The sequence below is a fragment of the Apis florea genome, unplaced genomic scaffold, assembly GCF_048593485.1.
Source record: "Apis florea isolate Af1SG1 unplaced genomic scaffold, ASM4859348v1 contig_3203_pilon, whole genome shotgun sequence".
Taxonomy (NCBI): Eukaryota; Metazoa; Arthropoda; class Insecta; order Hymenoptera; family Apidae; genus Apis; species Apis florea.
In genome coordinates, this window is record NW_028256723.1 from 246,696 (window position 1) to 271,485 (window position 24,790).

General features: G+C 43.9%; 1 protein-coding gene and 1 long non-coding RNA gene across 4 annotated transcripts in view; one reads left to right on the plus strand and one right to left on the minus strand.

The window, feature by feature from the left end:
- The first annotated feature begins 455 nt into the window (after positions 1-455).
- Positions 456-5,731, plus strand: LOC147657105 (uncharacterized). The gene is made up of 3 exons (XR_015292827.1): positions 456-583; positions 4,154-4,467; positions 4,566-5,731. It is a non-coding gene; the product is annotated as an uncharacterized LOC147657105 (long non-coding RNA).
- LOC100865859 (protein groucho) overlaps positions 606-24,790 on the minus strand; it is a 121,039-nt gene continuing 96,854 nt past the window's right edge. For 2 of the 3 annotated variants that reach the window (XM_086910900.1, XM_086910903.1), the window contains 6 exons: positions 7,271-7,393; positions 6,908-7,190; positions 6,100-6,355; positions 5,337-5,612; positions 3,881-4,484; positions 606-3,574 (listed from right to left, as the gene is read on the minus strand). In XM_086910900.1, the coding sequence (XP_086767026.1) occupies positions 3,467-3,574; positions 3,881-4,484; positions 5,337-5,612; positions 6,100-6,355; positions 6,908-7,190; positions 7,271-7,393 (1,650 nt within the window). In that variant the 3' untranslated portion in view covers positions 606-3,466. The remainder of the gene's footprint in view (positions 3,575-3,880; positions 4,485-5,336; positions 5,613-6,099; positions 6,356-6,907; positions 7,191-7,270; positions 7,394-24,790) is intronic. The other variant, XM_086910901.1, reaches the window with a different exon arrangement.

Genomic DNA, 24,790 nt, shown 5'->3' on the forward strand with positions numbered 1-24,790 from the left:
ATATATATATATATATATAGAAATTAAATAGAATAAATTCTATTAAGGTTTTTTAATCAATAAATAAAGTTAATTAAATATCAAACATATTATATACTGATTTCTTAAGCGTATAAATTTTTGCAGAGTATATAGACAAAAGCAAATGAGTGGAAGAAGGATAGAGATAGGATAAAAATGTTGAAATCAGCGCCATCTCCAGAGTGCCGCAAATGAAACACAGAAAGGAAGGATAGAAGATAATAGGAAAAGGATAGAATATATGGTTAAACGGTACTAGTGTCGCCATCTTTTGAGTATTAAAAGAATCTTATTAAAAATTTAATCAAGAGATGGCGCTGGCGTTCAATTCTTCTTACTTTGCTCGGTCTTTGAAGAGATGTTTTTAGCACTCAAGAGATGGCAGCACATGTTCTATTTGTCCATATTTAATCTACAAAATGCGTTCAAAAACCACAGTTGTGACATTTGAATCGACTTCATCAGTTTCTTCGCACGTTTTCTCGATACATTTGTGATAAAAGTGAATTTCTTGTCTTCGAAATTGAATTTTTCGATTTAAGGAAAGTGGACGTGTCAAGTGGTAATTAATAAAACTTTATAAGTATATAGATATAGATGATTTAATTGTCGAAAGAAACAATTTTCGCGTAGCTATAGGAACAACATGAACTGTGCTTGGAAAGGATTAACACTTGTCTTTTGCTTTTTCTTTTTTCACTTCTTGTTCTGGCTGGAAACGCATATTTCTAATCGCTTTCGTACACACGGAGTGCAAATTGCGAACGCGGAGACACAATTCAATGAAACGCGGGACAGAAAATTTGTTTTTTTACTTTATATAGCGAATGTTGAATCACGATTTCGCTCTGTTCTTCCTAACTGCATCTGTGTGTATGCGTGTATGCAATTGTATGCGGGTATGCGTAATTATTTACTGTAAAAGAATATCGATTCTGTACAAGTTAATCGTTAAAGAGATAATTAACTATTGAGTCTTCTTGAGGTATCGTTGTTTCTATTGGTCTATCATCGGAGCTGTGCTCGTCGAAAATCTATCTGTTTTCTCGCACATTTTCTCTTCCATCTTTTATTTTTCTATCGTCTATTTTGCCCCTCTATCGCGACACGTAATTCGTTATTAATTCTTTTTTTCTTCTTATTCTTTTTTTTTAATATTTTTTTTTTCCTTTTTATACTTTTTTTTTTCTCTCTCTCTCTCTCTCTACATTGATTCGGCAGTATACAGCGTCGATTCTACGACGATCACAGCAAATGTAAAACGTGTGGTTGTCTTCCTGTAACAAAATATAAATCTCCATTATGCATCCCCTGCTTCCACCATTTTAAAATCCGAATAATAACGCGAATAATAACCTAGTACCCTATTTAATTTCACATGCCTGGCAGGCATCGAAGAAATCGTTAACCGCGTGTACTTGGCGCAAATTCATCTTTTTCCGTTCAAGATATATAAATTCAATCGCAAGGTACGTGTGTCTCGCATCGATCAAGTCGTTAACAAATTAAACCTAAGGGATCGTCACAAAAATATTCTTCGCACGAATATCTCGCGGAATAAATCGTGCTCGGGAGCGTAAAGTGGCCCGTGTGCTTCCTATTCGTGGAATAATAGCGTTGATGCCTCGTTGATGTGGCAGTAACGGTAACGCAATCGTAAGCTTCTCTACAATTCATGTTTCAATACTTCGATTTCCTCGATACAATTTTAATTTCGTTACGCGTGGGATCCAGGTGAAACTAGCGTTTCCTCGCGAATGATACGTAATACGTAAAAAGTACATCGCATATAGTCCGCAACATTGTCAGATCAGAGATTCAAAATTCATCGTAAATCAATATATAAGATAAAAAATAGATCATCACAAATACATCTCTATTCAGTATTTAGTTCGTCGTATTCGAACGTATACACAATGATTCCATTTCATTTCGATCATATATCACGTAATAAAAATTTTCAATTGTAAAATATAAATAGATCGATTCATCATCGTTAAATATATTTCGATCTTCGTTTGGGATCGGCCACGAACAAGATACGATGTACCATAAACCTTGTGCCTCGTAAAGGATATACAACGGATATTTCTTTTGGCGATACCAATTACGATGCGTCAGAAAAAAAAAAATAATAATAATAATAATCCTCAAATCTCTTTTTTGCCTGCTCTAAGCGCTCTCTGTTTTCTTTTGCTACAAAAAAAATTAGTCGAGAGATCATCATATCCATACCTATTGTTCCCCTATCTCAGCCCTTCTTTTTCGTGCCTTTCACAATTTCTCACAGTTACCGCAGAACATATAGTTACGAGTGGTAGCTGCAGTACCGACATACAGAATAGCAACGAAAAAACGAGAAAAAAAATTCGCAACTGAAACTTCTATACGAGTACAAATTTTCGGAATATGAGTTACTTTTTTTTTCTTTTTTTTTTTTATCTTTTCTCTCTCTCTCTCTCTCTCTCTCTCTCTCTCTCTCGCTCTCTCTCTCTCTCTTTTATACTCTTTCTCGTAATGGAAATATTCGAGGGTCACACGAAAAACCCCATTTTCCTTTACACAATCTTAGCGCGATCAAAATTACATCGGTTCGATATAGACCTACATTTTTCTCTCTATCCTCGGATTAAAACATTTTTCTTGCTTCTACATGTTGTGTGTTCGATTACATTACATTAGAATTTTGCAACACGACACACACACATTTCTACTTCGACAGGTCTACATGCTAGATCGTCGACATACAATCTCTCTCTCTCTCTCTCTCTCTCTCAAACATCAATTCGTTCTTTCATCGATCATATAATAAAGCACGAGGACATCACGCGCGGTGAAAATAATATTTCGCCTCTCTCTCACAATCGTACGTAATGAATAGTTTTGTCGTAAAACTCTATATTACATTAGTAACATATTACACAAGCGACTCCCTGTCAAAGAAGTCGAACACAATCGCGGATCACATAATTATCCGAGCGAATGTATATACGTTGTACACGTATAGTCTCATTCATAATCGTCTTCTTGGCCTATTTATAACCGTATGTTTTATACAATCTTAAATAACTAAAATGTTCTGCCACCTTACGTATATATATATATATATATATTTATATAATATAATTTCAGTTCGCAGCTTCTTCATCTTTGTTCCTTTTTCTTCCTCGTGTGCAATACGAGAGCCGCTGCGCGTGATTCAAATTTAACAAATATAACACACGCTAACGTATATATATATATATATATATATATATCACTCGTTTTCACAAAAAGTTCTCCTTCTCAACGATACTTTGTCAGAGTTTCAATTTCAATCTTTGATGATGCGTATTCTTGGAACAGGCCTCCTCCTCTTGTATCTTCTCATACGAACTAATGTAAAAGCGTAGTACACTCGACGATGTTCCAGTGTCTTCCAATGTCGCATCGATCATGTAACTGTTCAGTATATCACTTCGTACACTGTAGCTTTCTTATCACCTGATCCAGTCACAATATACTTGTCGTCTGTAGAAATATCGCAACTGAGTACCGACGAAGATTCCTTCGACTGTAACAGAGATATAATTATTTCGTTATAGATCTCAAACATGCATTACAAGAAAAAAATATTATCAGATTATTGTTTTCTTGAATATTTATATTTATATCTCGATACGGATTAAGAATGTATGTATGTGAAGTTATATGTGAAGTTGATAAAATACTTGAAATACACTTTTCTCTTACAATACGATAAAATATAATAAAATATACAAATGAAAAATCATAATAATACACGTTTCTGCTCAACTCAACCTCACTACATAATCACTACAATCCGTATTATCCGAGTCAGGATGAATTGAAAGTTCACCTGGAATATCGAGGCACCGTATGGCGTGCGCCACGCGTTCAACAAATTGTCCTTGCCCGTCGAGACGAACCATTTTCCGCAGGTAGCGAAACGTAACGAGAGTACACAAGACTCGTGCAAATGAAGCTGATATTTGTCCGGTTTCGTGGCGTGCAACACCTCGACGTTCGAATTCTCCATTCCCACTGCCAGCCACTCGCCAGTCGGGCAGTAGCCGAGCGAGAATATCTGAGAGGTGAAGTCGTGCTGTTGTAATTGTCTTCCCTCCCTTAGATCCCACGAGCGGACCGTGTTGTCCAATCCACCGGTCCACAATTTCGACCCGTCTGCCGAGATGTCGATGCACGAGGCGCCGTCCGTGTGACCTTGGAACTGTCTGAGCAGAGATTGATTCTGTATGTCCCAGACGGCGATGTTCCCGTCGCTGCAACAGCTGAAGCAGACTTTCGAGTCGGGGGAGATGGCCAAAGCGTAACAAGCTGGCGCGTTCGAAGTCAATTCCGCTTTGATCCTTGGCGTTGGACTCGCCAAATCCCAGATACTGAGGTTGCTCGCTTCACCGCCTACGATTAAGGTTCTCCCATCTGGTAATAGTTTCACCGATCTGTTTCAGAGTGAGAATGAAAAATATTAATTAGCTTTTGCGTTAACATTTTCTTTTTTCTTTTTTCTTTTTTTTTTTCAGGTTTTTTTCAGATCGGATAGTTTGACTCTCGTTCATTCGGAGATGTGGATTAATTGCGGAGGATGGGATCATGACAACGAATTTTCCATGCGAACGTTACGTTAACGTTTCCCGAGGATACAAAATAAATGACGAAGAGATCGATCCCATCACGCGGCTCTGAATGAAATATCACGATGGAAAGCGATGCGGTTATAGGATGTGTTAATAGTTTAAGTGCGTTCGAAATATATGGATGTACATAGAGTGGAGTTACCAAGTTATCCACCATCGGCCTGGCAAAGATTAGAAATTTAATATTAGCTTTCGCGCGAATGTAAACACCAAACATTTGAAAATCGTTAAAATTCCACAGCCATCGTTAAAATATTGAACCGTCTGCCAAATGTGTAATTCAAATAGTTTTGTGAGGCGAGGTATCGAGGCAAACTCCAGATATTAACCGTTACATCGTGCCGACGTTTTCAATAGCCGATATCGATCACCAATCTCTGACATGGCGTTTCCAAACTCGTTCAAGTCCCCCAGTATACGTTCAATTTTGAGGCAATCAACGCTCTTCAAAGCCGAGATAAGGGGCCACCGTTTCAAACCTACCGCGCTTTAACTAGACCGTGTCATCCCGAAATTACACGTATCAACGGTCGGTAAGTAAACGAGACCGCGATCGCGTTTGCCTAATCGGAATTTATTCAGCGGCGGATCTGCCGCGTTTGCCAGACGGCGTGTAAAGTTAATGCGACGCAGCGCGAAACGTAACGTTTAACCAACCTGATGTAGTTGTCCCGTTGCAAGCAATCAAGCTGCGATACGTGTTTCGCGCTACCGCTCCCGCCCTGATTGATGTCCCAGACCTTGACGCATCCTTTGCCACCGGTGTAAACGTATTTAGTCGGATTCGAGATCGTCACCGCGCACACCACCTCCCCGTGTGTCAGGGTATTTATCTGCCGTGCATGACGCGGTATTCCTTGTCCAATTAGAGCGTCGTGAGGGAATGGAACCGGCTGCATCTGGCCCTCGCTCGACACGTGGAAACTGTACGCGCTGCGAAACAAAGCAATTTCTATAATTCACTTTCCTTTTTTTTTTTTTTTTATTACACTCGTTTTGGATGGAAAGGAGATGTATTCCTGTTGAGATAGAGACGAAGATAATCTTTTTAAGACTCGTATTAACCCTTTTCGAGTATCTTTCTCCAGTTTTTCTATCGATAAACACCGTCAAAGCAACTCGAATCGCGAAGCGTAACCGTGGCCACTGAATTGGCGGAGAAGTCACTCGTAGCGAAAGAGTTAAAATAATTCGATGATCCATTTAATTGCTTGTGCTCGAGAAAAATGCATCTTATGCAGAGCGACTATAGTCGCTCGAAAGGATTAATGGATGATCGATCAATTTGCGAAAAAAAAAAAATACTTTTCACTTGCTTTGTCGAATTATTATCGAATTCTTGGACATTCGCGCTCAAGATCAACGCGCGAATGCACGAAAGGTGGGGATTTGCGAGGAGTAAAGCGAGGAAAGCGCTTACGGTTTGCCACCGGGTACACCGAGAGGCCCGAGAGGGGCCCTCATGCTTCCGTGAGGATCGTAGAGTTGCTGAAGAGGCGGTCTTGCGGGATATCCATTCAGGGCTGGGGGGTAACCCAGCACGTCCACATGAGGTCCTGCGGGTGGATGATGTGGCGGCGGATAGTGCGGCGGATAAGGGCCGACCGCCGAAGCCGAGACCAGCGGTTTGCTGGAACTCGATGGTTTCAGACCACCGGACCCGGAGCTGCTACCACCTGTCGACCGATACATTCATCCTCAGACTTGCTAAGTATTTTCCATCATCGTGATTGATACGGAGATATATTATTACGCGCGCGCGCGTGCACGCACCAACGTATTATATACATCGAGCGCTGTATGCAAAGGAGAACGAAATCCATCCAACGGAACGTTTACCTTCTGAATTTTTTAGTGGAAGCGAAGTAAGTAAGTAAGTAAGTAAGTAAGTAAGTAAGTAAGTAAGTAATATCACTAATTGCTGTCTAATATTTGACGTGCTAATATTTGAACACGTAAGATTTCTGTTTCTCATTAACAATATGGAGAATAAATTCTCACACCGTTAGTCCTGTTAAAGTTTCATTTAAAACGAGCAAGTTATAATATACACGAACGAATGAAACAATGTTCAACGATATTATACTATATATACGATATTTATACTAACTGAATTTTTTTTTTTTTTTTTTTCAAGAAATATAAATAGATCCTCTCTCTCTCTCTTTCTCTTCATCTCGAATATAAATTTCGAGGATAAATAAGGAAAAGAGGAACGCGACACATACCAGCCGATGTGGGCGTGACGGGTTTCGAGATCGGCGTAGTTGGTTTCTCTCGTTCTTCCATCTTCTTAGCCGAGGGTGTGCTCGCGTTGCTGCTTGTGCCGCTTCTCGGCGATGGTGGCGGGACTTCTTTCTTCACCTGGCTGCTCAAAGGGACCGAGGACGGGCCGAGTTTGTCGAGGCCGTTCTCTCTCGGCGACGCTGTCCCATTCGCGGTGGGGCTCGTTGGCCCCTCGCTGGCATCGTCCACCACCAAGTCCTGGTCGCTCTTTTCACCATCGCTTTGCTATCGGGGAAAACGTGCACGGCTTTATTAAAGGTACGACCATCGGTCGCGGGGCATGGAGGACCATCCTGGATACCTACATGGCCTATATCCTTGTCCTGTTCTTTCTTCATCTTCTTCAATGGAAGGTGGTCGTGGTGTTGGGGGTCGGTCGATCGAGGCCTGCTATACTTCTCGCGTTCCGCGGGCGATATCGAACTTCTCTGCAACGAATCATAGGATGGTTGAAAGAGATTGGAAGAAAGAAAAGAGAGTTAGTATTACGTTAGTTCTTTCTTAATTTTGCCATCGATTCGAAACGAATGCAAATGTAATGGAAAAAGATCGACGATTCTTTTAAGCATATAAAAATATATTTATTACGTGTAATATCTCGAAGCGTTCCATTTTCTCGTTTCCTATAAATTTTAAAAAGGATCCTTCCTTTACTCGAATTTACGTAACGATCTATGAATATTACATGTACGCGTTATATTGGAAGTTTGATAATTTAACGAAACGAACTCGTATTAATCATCGAACCGAAGACGCACGAGTCAAACCCCCCTCTCCTCGCCAAGATCTTTAAATGACCTTAAGTGCCATTCAACGTGATCTCGATGACCCCGTCACTTAAGCGACCTTAACTGTTAATGTCACGATCTCGATAGCCTCGTGTATAATCTTCGAATAACATTGACCGAACCAATGCCACGATCTAAATGATCCTCTCATGACCGTGGCCATCAATTTTATAACCTCAATAACCTGGGAACAATTTTCTAAAGATTGGATTAAAGTTTTGAATCGGCATACGAGATAGATTCGTTCGTTCGCCGCCACGAACGCCGTTTATATACGTTTCCATTCGAATATTTATAAATCGTAACGAAGAGAAGATCCATCCACGTATACACCAATAGCCAAAAGTAAATATTTTCCATCTATCGTCTCGTCTCGTCTCGTTTCGAACCAAACAATTTTTTTCCATGCCATCAATCGGTTATCAGGTATACACATAACCGCAAACGTTACACGACACGAAAGATACGACACAGTCGTAATACGTTGTCACGTTGGATATCCAACCGGTAGAAGATGCTCGTTCAGGAGAGGAGAGGAAGAAAGCGGGAAAAAAGCCGTAAAACGAGCGACGACGAGATCTATCTATATAGGAAAAGTCGTTCCAGGATTGTATACAATCCGTTCTCGGTTAATGCGATCTCATCAATTCCGTCCAAGCTTTCCAACGGACGAGAGAGAGAGAGAGAGAGAGATTCCTCGTTTCGGGCGGAAGGCGAACGAACGAAAAACGAATCACGAAACGTCGAACCGTTTAAACAGTGTCTCACGATTAAATAAAATATTTACCCGTCCGATGTAGCGGAGGAGCAATTGAATTACGCGCGCCCTTCGACCAATCCTGTCTCCCACGTTTTTTCTTCGCCACGTGGAAAAGCGATGGAAGGGCAAATAGTAATGGGCGAGAGATCGTCGAGTCGGTTGAGAGCGATAAAAATTCAGACGAGTAAAAAATTTCTTTATCTTCGAGGGATGGGATAAGTCTATCGTTCGACGAAAAAAGAAAGAAAGAAAGAAAGAAAAAAGAACGTTGCGGCTAATAATAAATGGAGAGGATCGATACACCATCATCTCGATGGCCAATAAATCTTCGGGATGTTTGTTTCCTTTTTCAATGGAGTTTATAATTCGGAGTTAATTGATTAATTGAGTATCAATTAAAATACGGTTGATTAAATTTTAATCAACCATACACCGTTTTGACGTGGGCTCGAGGGTGGACAATGTTAAAAGTGGAAATCGGAACCTTAATGAATGATTGAAATTGTGTATTTATTATGCGATAGAAAACAATACAGCGAATCATTGTAATAACATTGAATTATGAGAAATTTACTAATTATTATTCAACGATAATAACGACGAGAAACTGTATAGTTACAGTTCTATTAATAACATTCTGTTAAACAGAATCCTCCTATTTACAATATTTACTCATTACGTTCAAACAATATTACAATGATCAAAACAATCGTTAAAATAATTTCTCTCTCTTCCCCAATCCCTTCTTTTTCACCGATCCCACTTTCGCATTATAAGCACACGATTTAAATAAATTTCATTCTCGCGTCTATCCTCTCCTTTCTTTCCTCTCCGCGCGTCAACGCCGCCCCAAAACGTCACTCGAGAACGGAGCTCTCAATACGACCAATAGATAGATAACCGAAAAAGGTCCCGAAAGGCGTGGAAGATATTATCGGGAGGAAGTTTTACGAGCGACAGTTTTGTCGTCGATACGGTCGACGTATCTCCTCTCTCCTCCCCTTCCTCCCTCCCTCTCACCCGCGTGAAGCGGTCGTGAGCCTTTTTCCTGTCCCCAGATAGACTTCCCCGTCCCCCACAACCCGTAAACTACCCTCTCTCGACCCTGAAGTAAATCTCCTCTTCTCAATTACCCTTCGCCTCTCTCATCCACTGCCACCTCGGTCCATTACCCCCAAGCCCCCTGTATCATCCCTTTCCTCGAGGACCATGCGTCGAGGCCGAAAGGAAATGAAATAGCGAGAGACGCCACTACTATACGCCACCGATGATTTAGGGACCGAGGTGTGCCTCCTCTCTCGAGGAATTTGCGGGTAATTATACGGGTAGGGGGATGCGGGAAATGAAATTAGGTTCGAAGGATTACCTATTATTATTATTATTATTATTATTATTATTCTTGGCGAGGAGGGAAGGGATGACGCTTTGAACTTTCTAATTTTGTAATTTGTTGTTTCTTCCCTTTAATAATCAATTTCATTTTCTTCTACCAATCTGAAAGATATTATAAGACTCGTTAAAGATTACATTCGTTATCGAGAAGAAATGTATGTAATAAAATTAGGAAAAATAATAATAATTCGTAAGTTAATCGTGAAATCAAAATTTCGTTAGGTGAAACGGAGAGGATTTGAAAGATAACAAAAGGGAGACGACATCGAAAAATTCGTTTCGACGCGGCCTCGTCCGAGGACTAGTCGGTTCGCGCGATAAAAAGGTGAGGAGGATAGATGGAGGGGAGTTGGAGAGGGGCGAATTCCTCGGAAAGATGCAAGAAAACACGGTCATCGTGGGACGACTTCTCAAACAGAAGGAATCCCCCGAGGAGTCGTATTATGTGGATATCTCGCTCGACTTTTCTAGAACGAAAGGATCCGTTTCCACTCTCGCGGGGGCAAAACGAGAATGTGCCGTCTCCTCGTTACCTGGTAATGGCCAGTCACTATTTATCCGGCCAGCAGCCACGAGAATCGGTTCTGGTTACAACTGTCGTGTTCCTGGAAAGGAAAGCCTCGCCGAGACCGGGAGAACGTGTGTACATATATATATATATATATATATATATATGTATATATATACACGTCTCTCCTCCTTTTTTCGAATAAATCGAGTACTCGTGAAAGAAAACATACGAGATGGAAGGAGAGAAGAGACTTCGATATTTCCAAGAACGATTCCTCGAAAGAAAAACGGAAGAAGTAACAGCAAAACACGAAAAAGAAGATACAGAAAGAGGAGAAAGAGAGAGAGAGAGAGACAGGCAAGGCATTATCATAAAAATGCGAGAAATCTCGAATATCTTGGATTTAGGAGGGAAGATGGTTAGCCCGGGAATAAAGGGAAGCCCGCGTATGAATCGTCGTTGCCAAAGTTTCGACGTTTCGTGGAATTTTTATATATTTCGACTTTTCCCTCCCCCTCTCCGCCCTTCAGCAGTTTTTATCTTTCACAGACCTCGAGATCTCGCCCGATGCTCGCTATATTTGCTCCAATAGCAACTTCGGTTATTTATATTTTATCACGCGTGTTTTCCTTTATCACGTATCGTACACCCACAGTTTTCTCCCCAGACCCGCCCGAACAATACGTTCGATTCGCCGCCGGTGTATTCAACACCCTTATCTATCCCCGGGGGCGCAAACGCATCGTTTTCCTTCTCGCCGTTGAAATACCGAAAGCACTCGATGCTCCTCTCACGAGAGTAGAAGAAGGAGGAGGAGGAGGAGAGAGAGCTTCTTCCTCTCTTCCCCGTCCCCTCGTTTCTCACTTCTGCCTATCGACGCAGCGAAAAGGGAGTGGTGTGTGTACACGTATTCGAGGCGAGCGGGCACGGACCAATGCTCGTTCACGTAAGTTTACTTACACCTAGCCCCGTCGGGATCGTACGCCGGCACCAGCCTTTCCGGCAAAGAGGGTTCTCGCGCCACGATCAATATGGGGGTCCGCGTACCTCTCAAAGGGGTGGGTTGAAAAGGAGAGTGAGAGGCGGAAAGACAGAAGGAGGAGGAGAGGGAGAGGACGTTGGGTACACCGTGGATATATAGACTTTGTAGTGTTGGGGACGACTTGGTCCGCCGGCAGGCAACTTGGCAAGCGGCAGCCAACGGCAGAAGCAGCCAGCCAGGCATCGAGAGAAGGTGTGTAACCGGAGAGAGAGAGAGGGACGATGTGGTGGCAGTTGGTGAAAGTGGAGGAGAGAAGGATGGAAAGTGGAGGAGGAGGGATGGAGAACGGAGGGAGAGAGGAGTGTGTCGCGGCGGTGTGTGCGTGGTATTGGGGTTGGTGGTCGGAGCCATGAGGGTGGTAAGTGAGTGAGCGACTCCTTCACCACGGCGCCTCGTCTCTCAGCCCAACTACCGTCACCCACACCACCCGTGGAACCCCGACCTTACGGATATATCCCAAGCCACCGACTACCGCCTCATCCTCCCGCGCCTCCTGCACTTCCTTCCTCCTTCCTTTCACCCTCCCTCCACTCGCCTTAGTCTCCTTACCACTCACCCTACCGGTATTCCACCTCAACCAACCAACCCACGCCGCCTGTTTCCCTATTCCTCACTCCACCCTCGTCGTAGCCAAGACCCCGAGAGAGGAGGTTACGAACCGGAGTCGCGTCTCCCAAGACCCCGCAAACCCCAGTTGGTACAAGATTGCACTCAGAGGTTCTCAACCCGGCCCGAAACGTTCATCGAAAAAAAGAAAAAGGAAAGAAAAAAGAGACTATTCGACATCGTGAAACGTATGCTTTTTAAAGAAGGAATCGAGGAGAGATGCTTGTTAGACACGAATATTAGGTTTAACAGAAATTTGGAAGAGATTCTTAAAAATATCGAATAATAGATTCCGAAGATAGATATTAAAAACAAATTGTCAATTAGATTATGAACTTAGTCATACTCGTTGCTGATCACAAATAAGTTTAAATAAGGAAGAAACAAGTGGATCAAAAATAAATTCTAAAAAAAAAAAAGGAAGCCATATCAATTTATAATTTCGATCGAATCGAAAAATCCATTCACGACTCGAGCTATTAATTTTTTCCCAACTAACGTTCATTAATTTATCTATCAAAATACAGGCAATACAGAAAAGGAGGATTCATCGGGAAGTTGATGCGCAGGCGTAATTTCGCCAGTTTCCGTGATTACATTGGGCGACGACCTCACTCGAGGATGCATGGAATTTTTAATGGCCCCGCCGGGGATACCAGGAACCGATTTCTGGAATCAACTACGTGTCACTGGGTCACCTCGTGCATCCATCATCGCGGCAATTAGTGAACGCGCACTTTTATTTCCGCTTGCGCTGCTTCTCATCCTCTCTCTCTCTCTCTCGTTTCGCCACGAATCCTCGTTTCTTCCTCCTCCTTTTTCTTCTCCCCCTCGTTCCCATTTTCTTCCTTTTTTTCCAGGAAGGGGTGGAGGGGAGGAACGTTCCCAACGACCGTGAGAATCGTGCAGCTGATAGGAGGGAAAATGAGAAGCGAGCCGCGCGATCGTTTTCCACTTTGTTGAAGCGAAAGAATCGCGGGTCGACGACGGTTTGAGAAATTCCATTTCGAGGCTGTGATTGCGCCGTTAGAAATATGGCGGCCCGGGCGAATTATTACGCGAGCGGTTACACTCTTTCGCTTTTACACGGGAAGGGAAAGGAAATTACGATCTTTTCTTTCTCCCCCCCTCCCCCTTCTTCTCTTTTTTCCGGGGATCGAATAAAGTATAAGAGATGAAACGTTAGATTTCTTTTATCACGTTAAATTTATTATTCAAGACTGTGGTTAAACTCTTTCGGTTTCGCTCGCGGGAAGGAAAAATGTACTCGACTTTTTTTCCCCCCTCTTTCCTTCTTTTTTACTACTACTACTACTACTATTACTATGTAAAATTTATCATTATTCAAGATCATATTGTTTCGAGGTTGAAATTGCAAAAAAAAATTATAATCTTAGATTTTCTTTATCTAGTTTCTTTTTTCTCTAGAAGTTATGAACGAGATATACGAGAGAGAAGATTTTTTTCTTCTTTTTATCGGGTTAAATTTATTATTACTCGCGATACGAGCCGAAATTCGAGGCTGAAATTAGTTGCAAAGCGTTTTTGTAAGCTTTCGAAAGCCGATCGAGGTAAAAGTCCACGTTTAAGAGGATTCAAAATTGCGCGGTGCACCGAAGTAGTTGCGAACATTTATTAGTCGGACAGCCGTTGTTTGACCAGCGGTGTGCTCGAACTACGGGCTCGCTTGCAGCGTGAAATTAATCGTACGAAACTATTCGCTTCTTTTCCAACATTCTGTTTATTGAAATATAGGAGTGGCGGACACTCGTTATTGGTTCAATCTATATTCCCAAATTCTCCGAGATTAACATGATTTCTAAACAAGATTAAAGAACGCATATATCTGACGATAATAAAATAAAACCTGTTGTCTGTTGTTCACCATCATTAATTATCGAAAAATTATCCTTGAACGTGTATTAACTTTCGATCACCGCGAAATCCATCGTTTAGCACAATCTTTATCTTACATCAGGTATACACATCTCTTTCCCTGTCGGCGACACGTGGCGAATACGATGTCGCGAATCGTACAAAAATTCACGACAGAATGATTTATAGATACAACGCAAATAGCGCGAGTTCTCCCTTTTTTTTTTTTCTCCCGTTCCTCAACTGGCTTCGACCACACGCGGCAGTAACGGTATGTACTCTCCTCTCCTTTCCCCCCCTCCTCCTCTCTCTCTCTCTCTCCACACGCCCACTTCACCCCTTTTTCTCGCTCCAACCGTCCCTCATCGGCCGAGCCAGGAAACCCCGCGGCGGAATTTGCATTTTTAAATTAACTTGCCTCTGTTTGCAGCTATCTCGGCGCGGCGCCGCCACCGTCGGGCTTTACAATTTTATGCAACAACGCGCCCCGAGTGCCGCCCCGACACACGCCTCCCTCTCCTCTCCGCCCCCGCAAAACCCGTCCCCCGGGTGATCGATATTATTGTTATCGTTATCGTTCGAAAGCGAGTTCGAAGCGCGGCGTTTCCCATTCACGTTACCGTTGCGGCCAATTACTTCTGACCACGACACCGACGGTTTTACCGACGGAGTGAGGCGGCGGTGTCGGTATCGCAATATGCATGGAATCGGTTCGTTCGTTCCCCGGTTTTTCGTTTCCCCTCGTTTTCTTCCTTCGCGGCCACGGGCTATCCCGCCGTTTTTCCAATTTTCTTCCCTCCTTTTTCTTCCTCCCTCTCTTTCTATCTCTCGTTTCGTTTTCGATATACGTGCATGCATGCATGCATGCATGCACGGGGATGCTTTATTGAATACAGAAACCGCGACGATTGCCTTCTTTTTTTTTTTTTTTTTTTTTTTTTTTTCCATTAGACAGAGACTATGGGAGAGAAATTCCGCGATTCTATGGAACGGCATCGGTTCGGAAATTGAGCCTAACCGACGATAGACAGGCGAACTCTCGTAATCAAGGGGTGGGTTAACGGAGAAGTTGGTATTTTTCGGAGATTGAATTTGTCTCGTCGATAACAAAGTTTCGACGGAGGGGCAAAAGTTCGATGGAGGCTGGAAAAAATTAATTTTCGAGCGCGAGAAATGTTCGTCGTTGAAAAGAGTTTAAGAATATTACGATTAATTCATTTATCCTTAGCTTTAATATTAAGGAATAATCGACTCGTTCGAACGTAATTTACAGCATTGTAAAATTTCGTACTCGATCGTTAATATTCATAAACAATTTCTGAAAAAAGTTTCATCCTTCCAATTCCCTTCCCCCAAAAAAAAGAAACCAGAAATCAAACACAAGTAATAATCTCTCGCCAACGCTCGCCTTTAACGGAAATCGCATCAAACCGTATTGGATTCCAGGCGCGTGTACAAATTCCAATAAATCGCAATTCCACGCCGGAACATATCGCTGAAATCCTCGTATTTACTCCTCGAGCCCGACACACGAGCCGTGAAACTCGAGCGGGGAGAAAACGCCGCGAAATTGTCAGACGGCGGCGGCCGCCGCGAAGAATACCCCCTCCTCCTCCATCTTTGCACGAGACATCGAACTCGAGGGATGAAACTTTTCACCGATTTTTCGGTGCGAGTTGCTGAGTGCCCACTCTTCACGAGACGCCGCTTATTCCTTCACAGGGACGACAAGCTGCGTCGGAGAGCGAGTGGGTGCTCGTTGATCAACGGGGCGAAAGCAGAGCGAAATAAAAAAAAAAAAAAAAACATCGGTCTCGCAATGACTGGAGCGAGGAAGAGAGGAACAAGGAGAAACAAACAGAATAGATTGCCGTAAAGTGGCTTCGCGTTATCCACGAGAAGGCGAGGAAGAGAATGGGGGGGAGAGAAACATTTTTATCGCTCCGTCAAACGAATATCTGTAGAGATGATGGAGAGGGGCGAGGGAGTGAACAAGCAGAGGAGGAAAGAGAGTAATAATTGAAAAGGCCGTGGTGGATTATGATCGTCGCTTTATTCCGCGTATACCCGAGACGATTCTTCCCCCTGTTATCTCGCCCCTTTTCTTCACTTGATCCTCCCCTCTACTTCTGTCTCCTTTGAAGAGAAGGGAAGGAGGATGGAGAATATAGAAAAAAAAAGGAAACGTAGAAAAAGAAGATCGTACGAAACAAAAATGAGAGACGCGCTTCTCGCCTGCCTCAACGAATGCCTCGTGACCGCTCTTTGAGGTCATTACACATTGCAAAAAGGCGAGTTAATGGGCGTGCTGGCAGGAAGGTGGAACACCGGGGAAGGATAACAGGAAAAAAGGAAGAGAAGGAAGAGGATCGACTGGTCGCCGATCGAACTGGTTGATTTATGGTGGCCGTATATCCCGTCGAAGGGAGATAGAGAGAGAGAGAGAATCCTGGTATCGCGAGCTGTTAAACGGCGTACCCTTGCGGGACACGTACGGTTAACCCCTTTACCGAAACGGCCTCGGCCACGGCGAGATTGCGTGTAGGAATCTTGTTAACCGGGCGAACCAGACCTATGATCCTGTCTACTTTCGATCTTACACGTGTTGCCGGTGTGTAGCCGTGGCCGGCTATCGATAATAGCTGAATTATCGTCCCGGCGAAAATACCCTATTTTCGTTCCTACAGCTCCCAGCAGCGCGATGTACCAGCGCGATATATCGTGGTGGATGAATATCGTGGTGGGCGGAGGGTAATACGTCGTGTAACACGGTGAGTGTATTGATGATCGAGGCGACGGTGCTATGAACACCGTCTACAACAACCTTGAAGTTGTGCATTCCACGGCTCGACTCGATCGAATTAGGTGTATAATAGTCTTCTTGCCCTCCTCGATCGGATTAATATTAGACACTGCGAAAGGGGAGCTTGGCGCGGATGAATCGAAGTTCGAGTTAGGCCGAGAATCGATTGGCAAAATATCGACGCGATTACACGTTTAATTTACGTGTAATTTTTAAAACGTGGCGATTAAACCGATTATTATTATAGCCTTATTATATTTCCCCCACGATTAATCGAGTAATATTTCACAATGAAAGATAAACGAGCAGTTAAGTTAGGTTATTTTCGACAATTCGGCCGGAACGAGACCTTCGCCTTATCGCTTCCGGTTGCACGGAGAAGATTCAGAAAACACGATTCTTCGGGACGATTATGTTGTGAAATATATATATATATAATATACAGGGAGATGTAATTACGGAGCGGTCGGAGAGCTCGGGTGGCCCTAGGCGGAGTTTTACGGTCGCCTCATTAAATTACGAACTAATTACCGGTCGGCGAATTATTAAAAAGCTTAGTCGGCCGTTAAACGTGCCGCGGAGTCGTAAAAGAGTGGCTGGCACACGGTGGAGCGCGTGTAAGTGCGTGCGTGTGCGCCACCCTCGAGGCTTGATAGCCTACCATCCGGCTCGAGAGGCCTCTGCCCTTATCCCTTAACTCCTCGCCAATGGGAAAAATTAATTTTCTCCAAACCGATGTTCTCCAACTTCTCGAGCCGTGGAATTCGGGGGAAGCCTCCCCCCCTCTAATTCTAGACTCGATCGATAACATTGAAACGGGGGAGTCGATGACATTATATCGTTATCGTGAGAAACGTTTTTTTTTTCGGGAGGAATTCGATGCTTGAAAATGAAAATAAAAGTTTGTACCGAATGGGATATCGGTGACGAGCAGTGTCCCGATTAACGATTGTTTTCGAAATATGATTTATGGCTCGGCTTTCAATACATCGATGTACGAATAATATCTCTAATACAATGCGTGGAAATAACATTTGTTGTGAATATTCTTTGAAAAAATTCGAAAATGTAACATCCTAGCCACCTGTTTACACAACATATTTCAAATATCCAAATTCTCGTTTCCGAACGATAAACAAAACCTTTGAACGAGGCCGGGAAGAGCGAAGGGAGGAACGAGAGAAAGAAATTTACCCACTCTCGTCAAAAGCGATTGAAAAGGGAACGGAATCGAACGGAATCCGGATCGATAACCGCCGCTCTCCTTCTCTCGAAACACCCCTTCCCCTTAACGCGCCAAAGTACAATATAAAGTTTCCCCATTTCCCGAGGTGGAGAGCAATTTCTACGCCCGCATAATCACCGCGTCGCGGATCACCTGGGATCGAACTCCGTTCAAGGGAATTTATTCAACGGCGGGAATTCGAGAAAATCGTCTTCGACACGGTGTCCCGCCGGGATTGCGAATCGCGTTCCAGTTGTTCGACACGAGGCCTCGAAACGCGATCGTTTCGAGACGCGAGACGAATCGTTCGGATTATCCACGCCGCCCGCGGCGTATATGCACACACGCCGTGTTTCCAGTGTTTTGCGCCGCGAGATGGCGCTGTGGGGATAAGTGGAGAGAAGAAAGAGAGAGAGAGAGAGAGAGGTTTCTTGCTTTGGAATTAAATTAACGCGCGGTCGCGCATGCGCGGTGGACGATGAATGGTGTTCGCGCGTAAATATCGGCGCGCACGGAGCGGAACGAAAGGTTGGCCGAACGAATCGATCGTAAAAGAGCGAAACGAAGCGATTTGCTGTCGCGGGGCACTGTTGAAATTACCCTCGACCGCGCCTCCGAGCGAAGCTTGCAGACACAAGCCGCCGGCCCTTCTACTTTCGCGCCGCTCAAAGATACACCCTTCTCGCCACGCTGAATCAATTTGAATTCTATTATTACCCCGCTATTGTTTCCGGCTCACTTTCCCCTGCTCGAATATTAACGCGCTCCGTTCGCTCGTATATATACACACAGCACACGTTATATAGGGTGGATGTTTGGACGAAGCGGAGAGGAGGAGATTTAAGTGCCGGCTGAGTTATAGTTATGTTTCTATAAATATTTTCTAACTTACGAGATTGGTAATTTGTAAATCAGCCTTGTTTGAGAAACAAAGGAGGATTCGTTAACCTGCGAGGTTAATAATCCCCGGTAGAGAGAAAATGATTTGGATTAAATTGGAATTAAAAATAACGTGGATCTTTTTTTGTTATTTTGTTATAAAATTGATTTTGAAAAAGAGGTTTCGCTTCGCATCGCGAGATTTTTAATCGTGTGAATTTATATAATTTATGTTTAATTCAGGATTTAAAATTTAATTAATTCAAAAAAAAGAAAAATACAAAGGTTCTGCGTTACATTTTTAAACATCGGTATTTAGTTTTAGTTTTTTTTTTTTTTTAAGAGGAGAAGACTATTGAATTATATTATGTATATTAATTACACGAATTCGTTGTACACCTGCAAAAAAGCGAATGAAAATTGAATATAATTTATAGGGGTAGAAATTTAAACGCGTTCCCCGAGTTGTAAGACTGTTATAAATCATTTTCAGCGTAAGAGTTAATTTTATTTAACAGTTTTTAATTAATATTTAACGCTCAACGTGAATTATTGAATTAAGTTAAGGTAGCAAGATCAAAGAAACTATCATTATCGAAAAGAAACGAAATAGAATAGACAAAGAATCAAGACAAGTCAAAAATTTATATCTTCTTTCTCCATTATTTTTATCCTATCAAAACTACAACATTTCTCATAAACTAAAACGCAAAATTATTTAAACTCAAAACCAACGATTATCCCATAAATAACGATTATCCCACTAAACTTAGCTTCGTTACGAATTCCACGATATCATATAACGATGGTCAAATCGAGAACTCTTTAAGAGGTAATTTATACGAAGATAACGATCCCCCTTCCCGAGTATATATCTCGTAAAAACCGCAGTTACTTCCATTTCTTCGGTTAACGAGAAAAGTGGCTATTAGTGGGTATATATAGAGGTAGCCTCGCGTAGGTGGTGGTGGTGTTACAGTGATTTCCATAACAAATGTTCGCGCGGAGCGAGACGATGACAGCGTGATCAACGAATGAATAGCGAGTTTAACGAAGAAAGAGTAAACGGGAATAAATCGAGAGAGCGAGGGAGAGGTGAACGAGCGAGGCGAATGTCATTAAAGTAGCGCGATGTTTTTAATTAATTAATTCGCGGCAGCTTCTCGTAAATTTCCACCGCTTGATGCTTTGCGTTTCGCGAGAACGAGGGTTGGTTGGATCCAAAACCTCTCCCCACGGAGAGGTTAAAGGAAAAAGGACAAAAGACAAGGGAAGGAAGGCGTGTTGCAAAGTATTTAAAAATATTAAGTATCCCCGACGGAGACGGATATTAAGACAGAGGATATAAAATCAGAAGAGAGAGAAAGAGAGAGAATAAAAGAGGGTGGTGATGGTAGACAGGGCAACGACAACGTCGACGTCGGTGGCAGAAAGGAAGCAGAGTTATGGGATTGAAACGCGGCAGGAAGCAAGGGAGGAGGGGTGGTTACGGGGGATGGAGACCGTTGGTACGGGGAACGTTTCAATTAGTAATTAAAACGTGCCGTGCTGCTACCTCTAACCCTCCTATCTCGACTTTACACAGTGGCTGGCTGCCTCTCTTACACTGTCGTCGTCATCGTGTTGCCACGGCCGCCATCTTGTAAATTAATTAATGCGTCCCTAACGAGATCAGAGGTGTCGGTAAGGCAGCTGGGATCGGCAGGGAACTACCCTGTCCGTCGAGAGGAAGAACAAGCCCCCCTCGATGTTTCTGGGGATGAGTCGTCGTCGTCAGCCTGAGTTGAGTAGCGTCGTCCCGAGAACACCACTTCTCTGTTCTTTCGCATCGGTAAACACCAAACGCGAACACGTGTTTCTCTTTACACTCACACTCCGTGTTTGCCGGATAAATTCCTCACCTCGAGTGTTATGCGCGATCCTTCGTCCCGACTCGATCGTTTAAACTTTTAGCGGATAAATTTTCCACGAATTTCTTACGCCCTTTCTACGACGAGAAGAGAGAATTTTTTCAAGATCATATTTTTCCTCGTTCGAAAACTAATCGATGAACGATTCGAATAAATAGAACGAGACATTGTCATTGTATCTCTACCCTCTTCGCCAACAACTGTTTTTTTCAAACGTTCAATTAGAAACGATCCTACCTAAACGAACGAAGAGAAAGAGAGAAAATTTGTCTGTTCCGGGGGGGGAGGGGAGGAGGGGAGCAAAGGTCAGCAGAACGAGGGAGAGGGAGAGAAGAAGGAAAATAGGGTGCGCGATAGTCGGAGGCAATGTCGAAACTCAATGTCAGGATCTCTCGACCCTTTCAAACCCTTTCATCGGCACTTCACCCGCTTACATAATGCAGCCACTCTAATTAAAATAAATTACACTCTCGCGTCAGTTCGCTCTTTTATCCGTCACATCCCTTCTCCCCCCCCTCCTCTCCCTCAACCCTCATGCCTGGTCGTTTTTTCTTTTTTTTTTTTCCACCCTCGTTCCGCCGCTTTTTTTGCACCGCACTTTCGACCACCACAGATAGCGAGACACTACTGGCTAGGTAACCACCCCCCTTCCCTCCCCTCCCCGCCTCTTTCATCCCCTCCCTCGTTTATTTGCACTTTATTCGAGATTTAATTTACCGACCTCCGGTCGACAGCCTCGTTGGTGTGCGCTCGACTCTGGTGCGATGGGATTAAAAAAAAAAAAAAAAAAAAAAAAAAAAAAAAAAATGAAAAATCAGCGGGAGAAAGAGGGAAGCGGAGAGGGCGAGGGTCAACAGCGAGGGCGAGTGAAGTCGTGGCACGAACAAACTGCCAGAAAGAACGATCGCGTCAAAGAAAATGTTCACAGAGGGCCGAGGGAAAAAAATCGATAGACCGACTAGTCCTCCCTCCCCCCATTTCCCAACTAATTTTTCGAATGCTGCCACCAAAAACTGGAAATATTCCAAGTCGAATAAGAAGAAAAAAGAAAAAAAAAAATAAGTTCTTAAGCTTTTGATCGATCGGGTGTGTTCTCGGAGTATCGTAGAGGCGACCACTTTTCGAAACGAAAAATCGATACTTGGCTTTCACTACCTCCGCTTGATTAACGTTGAAAATTCTGTTCTCCGTTTCACGGGTTTCGCGCGATACGAAGATCGATGGAAATTCGATTAAATTATCTGAAAACGGGCGCGTCCGTTCCAACGATGGAAACGGGACGATAGAGGGGGGAGGGAAGAATTCGCGTGGCTTTGATCGGCGGGAAAACTCGTCGACTTCTACTTTCTCTCTAGCAAGGAACGAAGAATTATTCGCCGTCTCCTCGCTGTTAAGCTCGGCGAACGAATTAATGCGGCGCCGTTTCTCTCGAGCACTTTTCTCATTGGCATCGAGGACCACTCGCTTTCGCGACAATTTGCCGCGAGCTACCAGGATCGGCCGTAAGTATCGTGAAATTCAATTAAGTTCGTGCTTGTGCAGCTCGAGACTTCTTCCCCCTTCCTCTCCTTCTCGCCCTTCTTCTCTCGTTTGGGAGGAGAGAGAAACGATAAATAAATATTCCTCGGTCGTTCCTCAGTCAGTTTTTCTCACCCTTTCCGCTTTCCATCCTCGTTCCAGCGAGAACAGTCGCCTCTCGGCTGTTTCATGAATCGGTTATGAGTCGACACCTCGGCCGAGAGAGGAGGCGGCGGCGGCGGCTGTGACACGAGAAAAAGAAACAGACGTTTCGTGTTCTTTCCGCTTTCTTCACTCGAGGTATCTTCTTCCCGCCGATATCTCCGACTCTTTCCCTTCTCCTCACCCATCCTCCCTCTCCTCCCCATGCTTCTCGGGATCGCGTACACTCTTGAGAAGCTTCGCGTGGAGAAATATTTTTCCGGATTGCGAGAGAGAATGAAAGAGGGAAAAAGAGAGAAGAATTCCGTCTGAGGCAGCGTGTCAGGGGATGGGAAGAAAAGCTTCTTCCGGGAAACGGGAAGACAGAGCTTACCGGTGCACGAATAATAACGACTCACATTCTCCCTTCCGCTCGTCGTCAGTTCTCGATTCGAGCTTTTCTCCTTTTTCTCCTCTTTTCCGTTCCCCGCTTTCCAGCTTTTCCTTATTTCTTCCACCAGCGATGATTCCACTAGACGGCGTCGACGACGTGGAAGAACGAGAACGATGCTGCAGCACCTCCTCTTCGGTAGATTCGCATCGGATCGGATCGCAAAGGGTAAGTGGGGGGGGATGGCGACAAAAAGAGGGTTCGAGACGAGGGAATGGAGGGGCGAGAAGGCGGGCAAGGTAACTAGCTGGGGCGAGCGGAATGGCAGTTTTATCGTATGACACGCGAGCAGGTATATAAATCCGAGCCGACGTGACAAAGTGGATCGATGGAAAACAAAGACTGTTTTTCTTATCCTTTCAATGACGAGGTGTGTGTGTGTATGTGTGTGCGTGCGTATGTTGGCGGAATGTCACTTTGAAGAATATGCAAAGAGGAGCGAACAATAATCCTACAATTTAATTTTTTATTCCATATAGGTTTCTATCGAGCAAAGTTGAAATTGTTGCGAAACAAGTTGTTTATCGCTTCGCTGATCGTTATTTAATCGTTTTTCAATCAAAGCTCCCGTTCATACAATTAATAAAACTCCTTTCGAAAAAGCCAACTTTCGAAAAAATCGAAAAATCAAGCCGAGTCGTTAAAATATTATTATTCCAAATTAAATCCACACCTGTAAACGACAAATGTACCCGATATATCGCGCAAATTTCATCCCCTCGAGTAACGCAGAAACGACACGCCCAATCCCTCGAAAGCAGAAAGAGGGGAAGGATCGAGGCTTTTTTTCTTTTTTAAGCGCTCTTCCGCGTCGCGTTCACCCGGTGTTTGCACACCGATCCCGCGGAGAGCAGCAGCATCTTGGTGCTCCTCCCTCCTCCTCCCCCCCTCTCGGTTCCCAGGGGTTAATTTTAAATTGCGCCTCGCGCTGCTCGTAATCCCGGCTCCCGTCTCGTCGTCTACCTGCCGCTCGAGAGCAAACGTTTGCTCGCGCACCGGTAGGTAGGGAATTCACCGTGGATAAACAAACAAATATAAATTTCTATACGTCCTCCCCCTCCCCGATTCTCTCGCCAGTCTTCACCGAAACGCGGAAAGCCAAACAACCGCGATGTATCTCTCTCTCTCTCTCTCCCCCCTCCATCCTCTCTCGTTTAAACGCGCGCATTTTGATCCCGACCACGATGAACCCGGGTCGAAAACTGCGCATTATTTGGATTTCCAATTACGCGACACGCAAGCGAGCAAGACGCGGAGGAGCACGCGTCGTGTATTCTGTTCCCCGGCAAAGCGACGGGTTGGTGATGGAGAGAGAGGGGGAGAGAGGGAAGGAGGGAAGAGTAAAAGGACCGGCGTACTGGCAATCAGTAACATTATACGACGCGACACGAGCCAACCACCCCATTAGCATTCATATTTCAATTTCATAGCCCTCGGGCTGGTGGTTGTACGGGATCCTGCGAGGGGCTGGGAGAGGGGCGCGGGCGGGGAGTGTGCAACGGAGATAAATACAGGTTCGATGGAAGGGAGAGCGTGAAAGGGAAATGGCGAGAGGGAGGGATGGGGGACAGGTAGCGAAAGAGGATTAGCGGGAGGAAGAAAGAAAGAGAGAGAGAGAGAGAGAGAGAGAGAGAGAGAGAGAGATGGGGGAGGAGCGATAGAGGGATAGAGACGTGTGAACGACGACGATGAAAGGGATGGAGAGAGAGAAAGAGAGAGAGATGAAATTGAGGTAGCGATGGGGAAGATCCGCTCGCGTTTTTGAATAAGTGAATTATTGCGGAACAATTAAAATAGGGATTTTGAAGGGTGGAAAGTAAAGAATTCAAAAATATTATATATATATATATTTGTAAATTTTCGACGAAGGAAACTCGTATCGACGGAAGAATCATATCTTCGAAATTTAATAAAAAATTCAAAT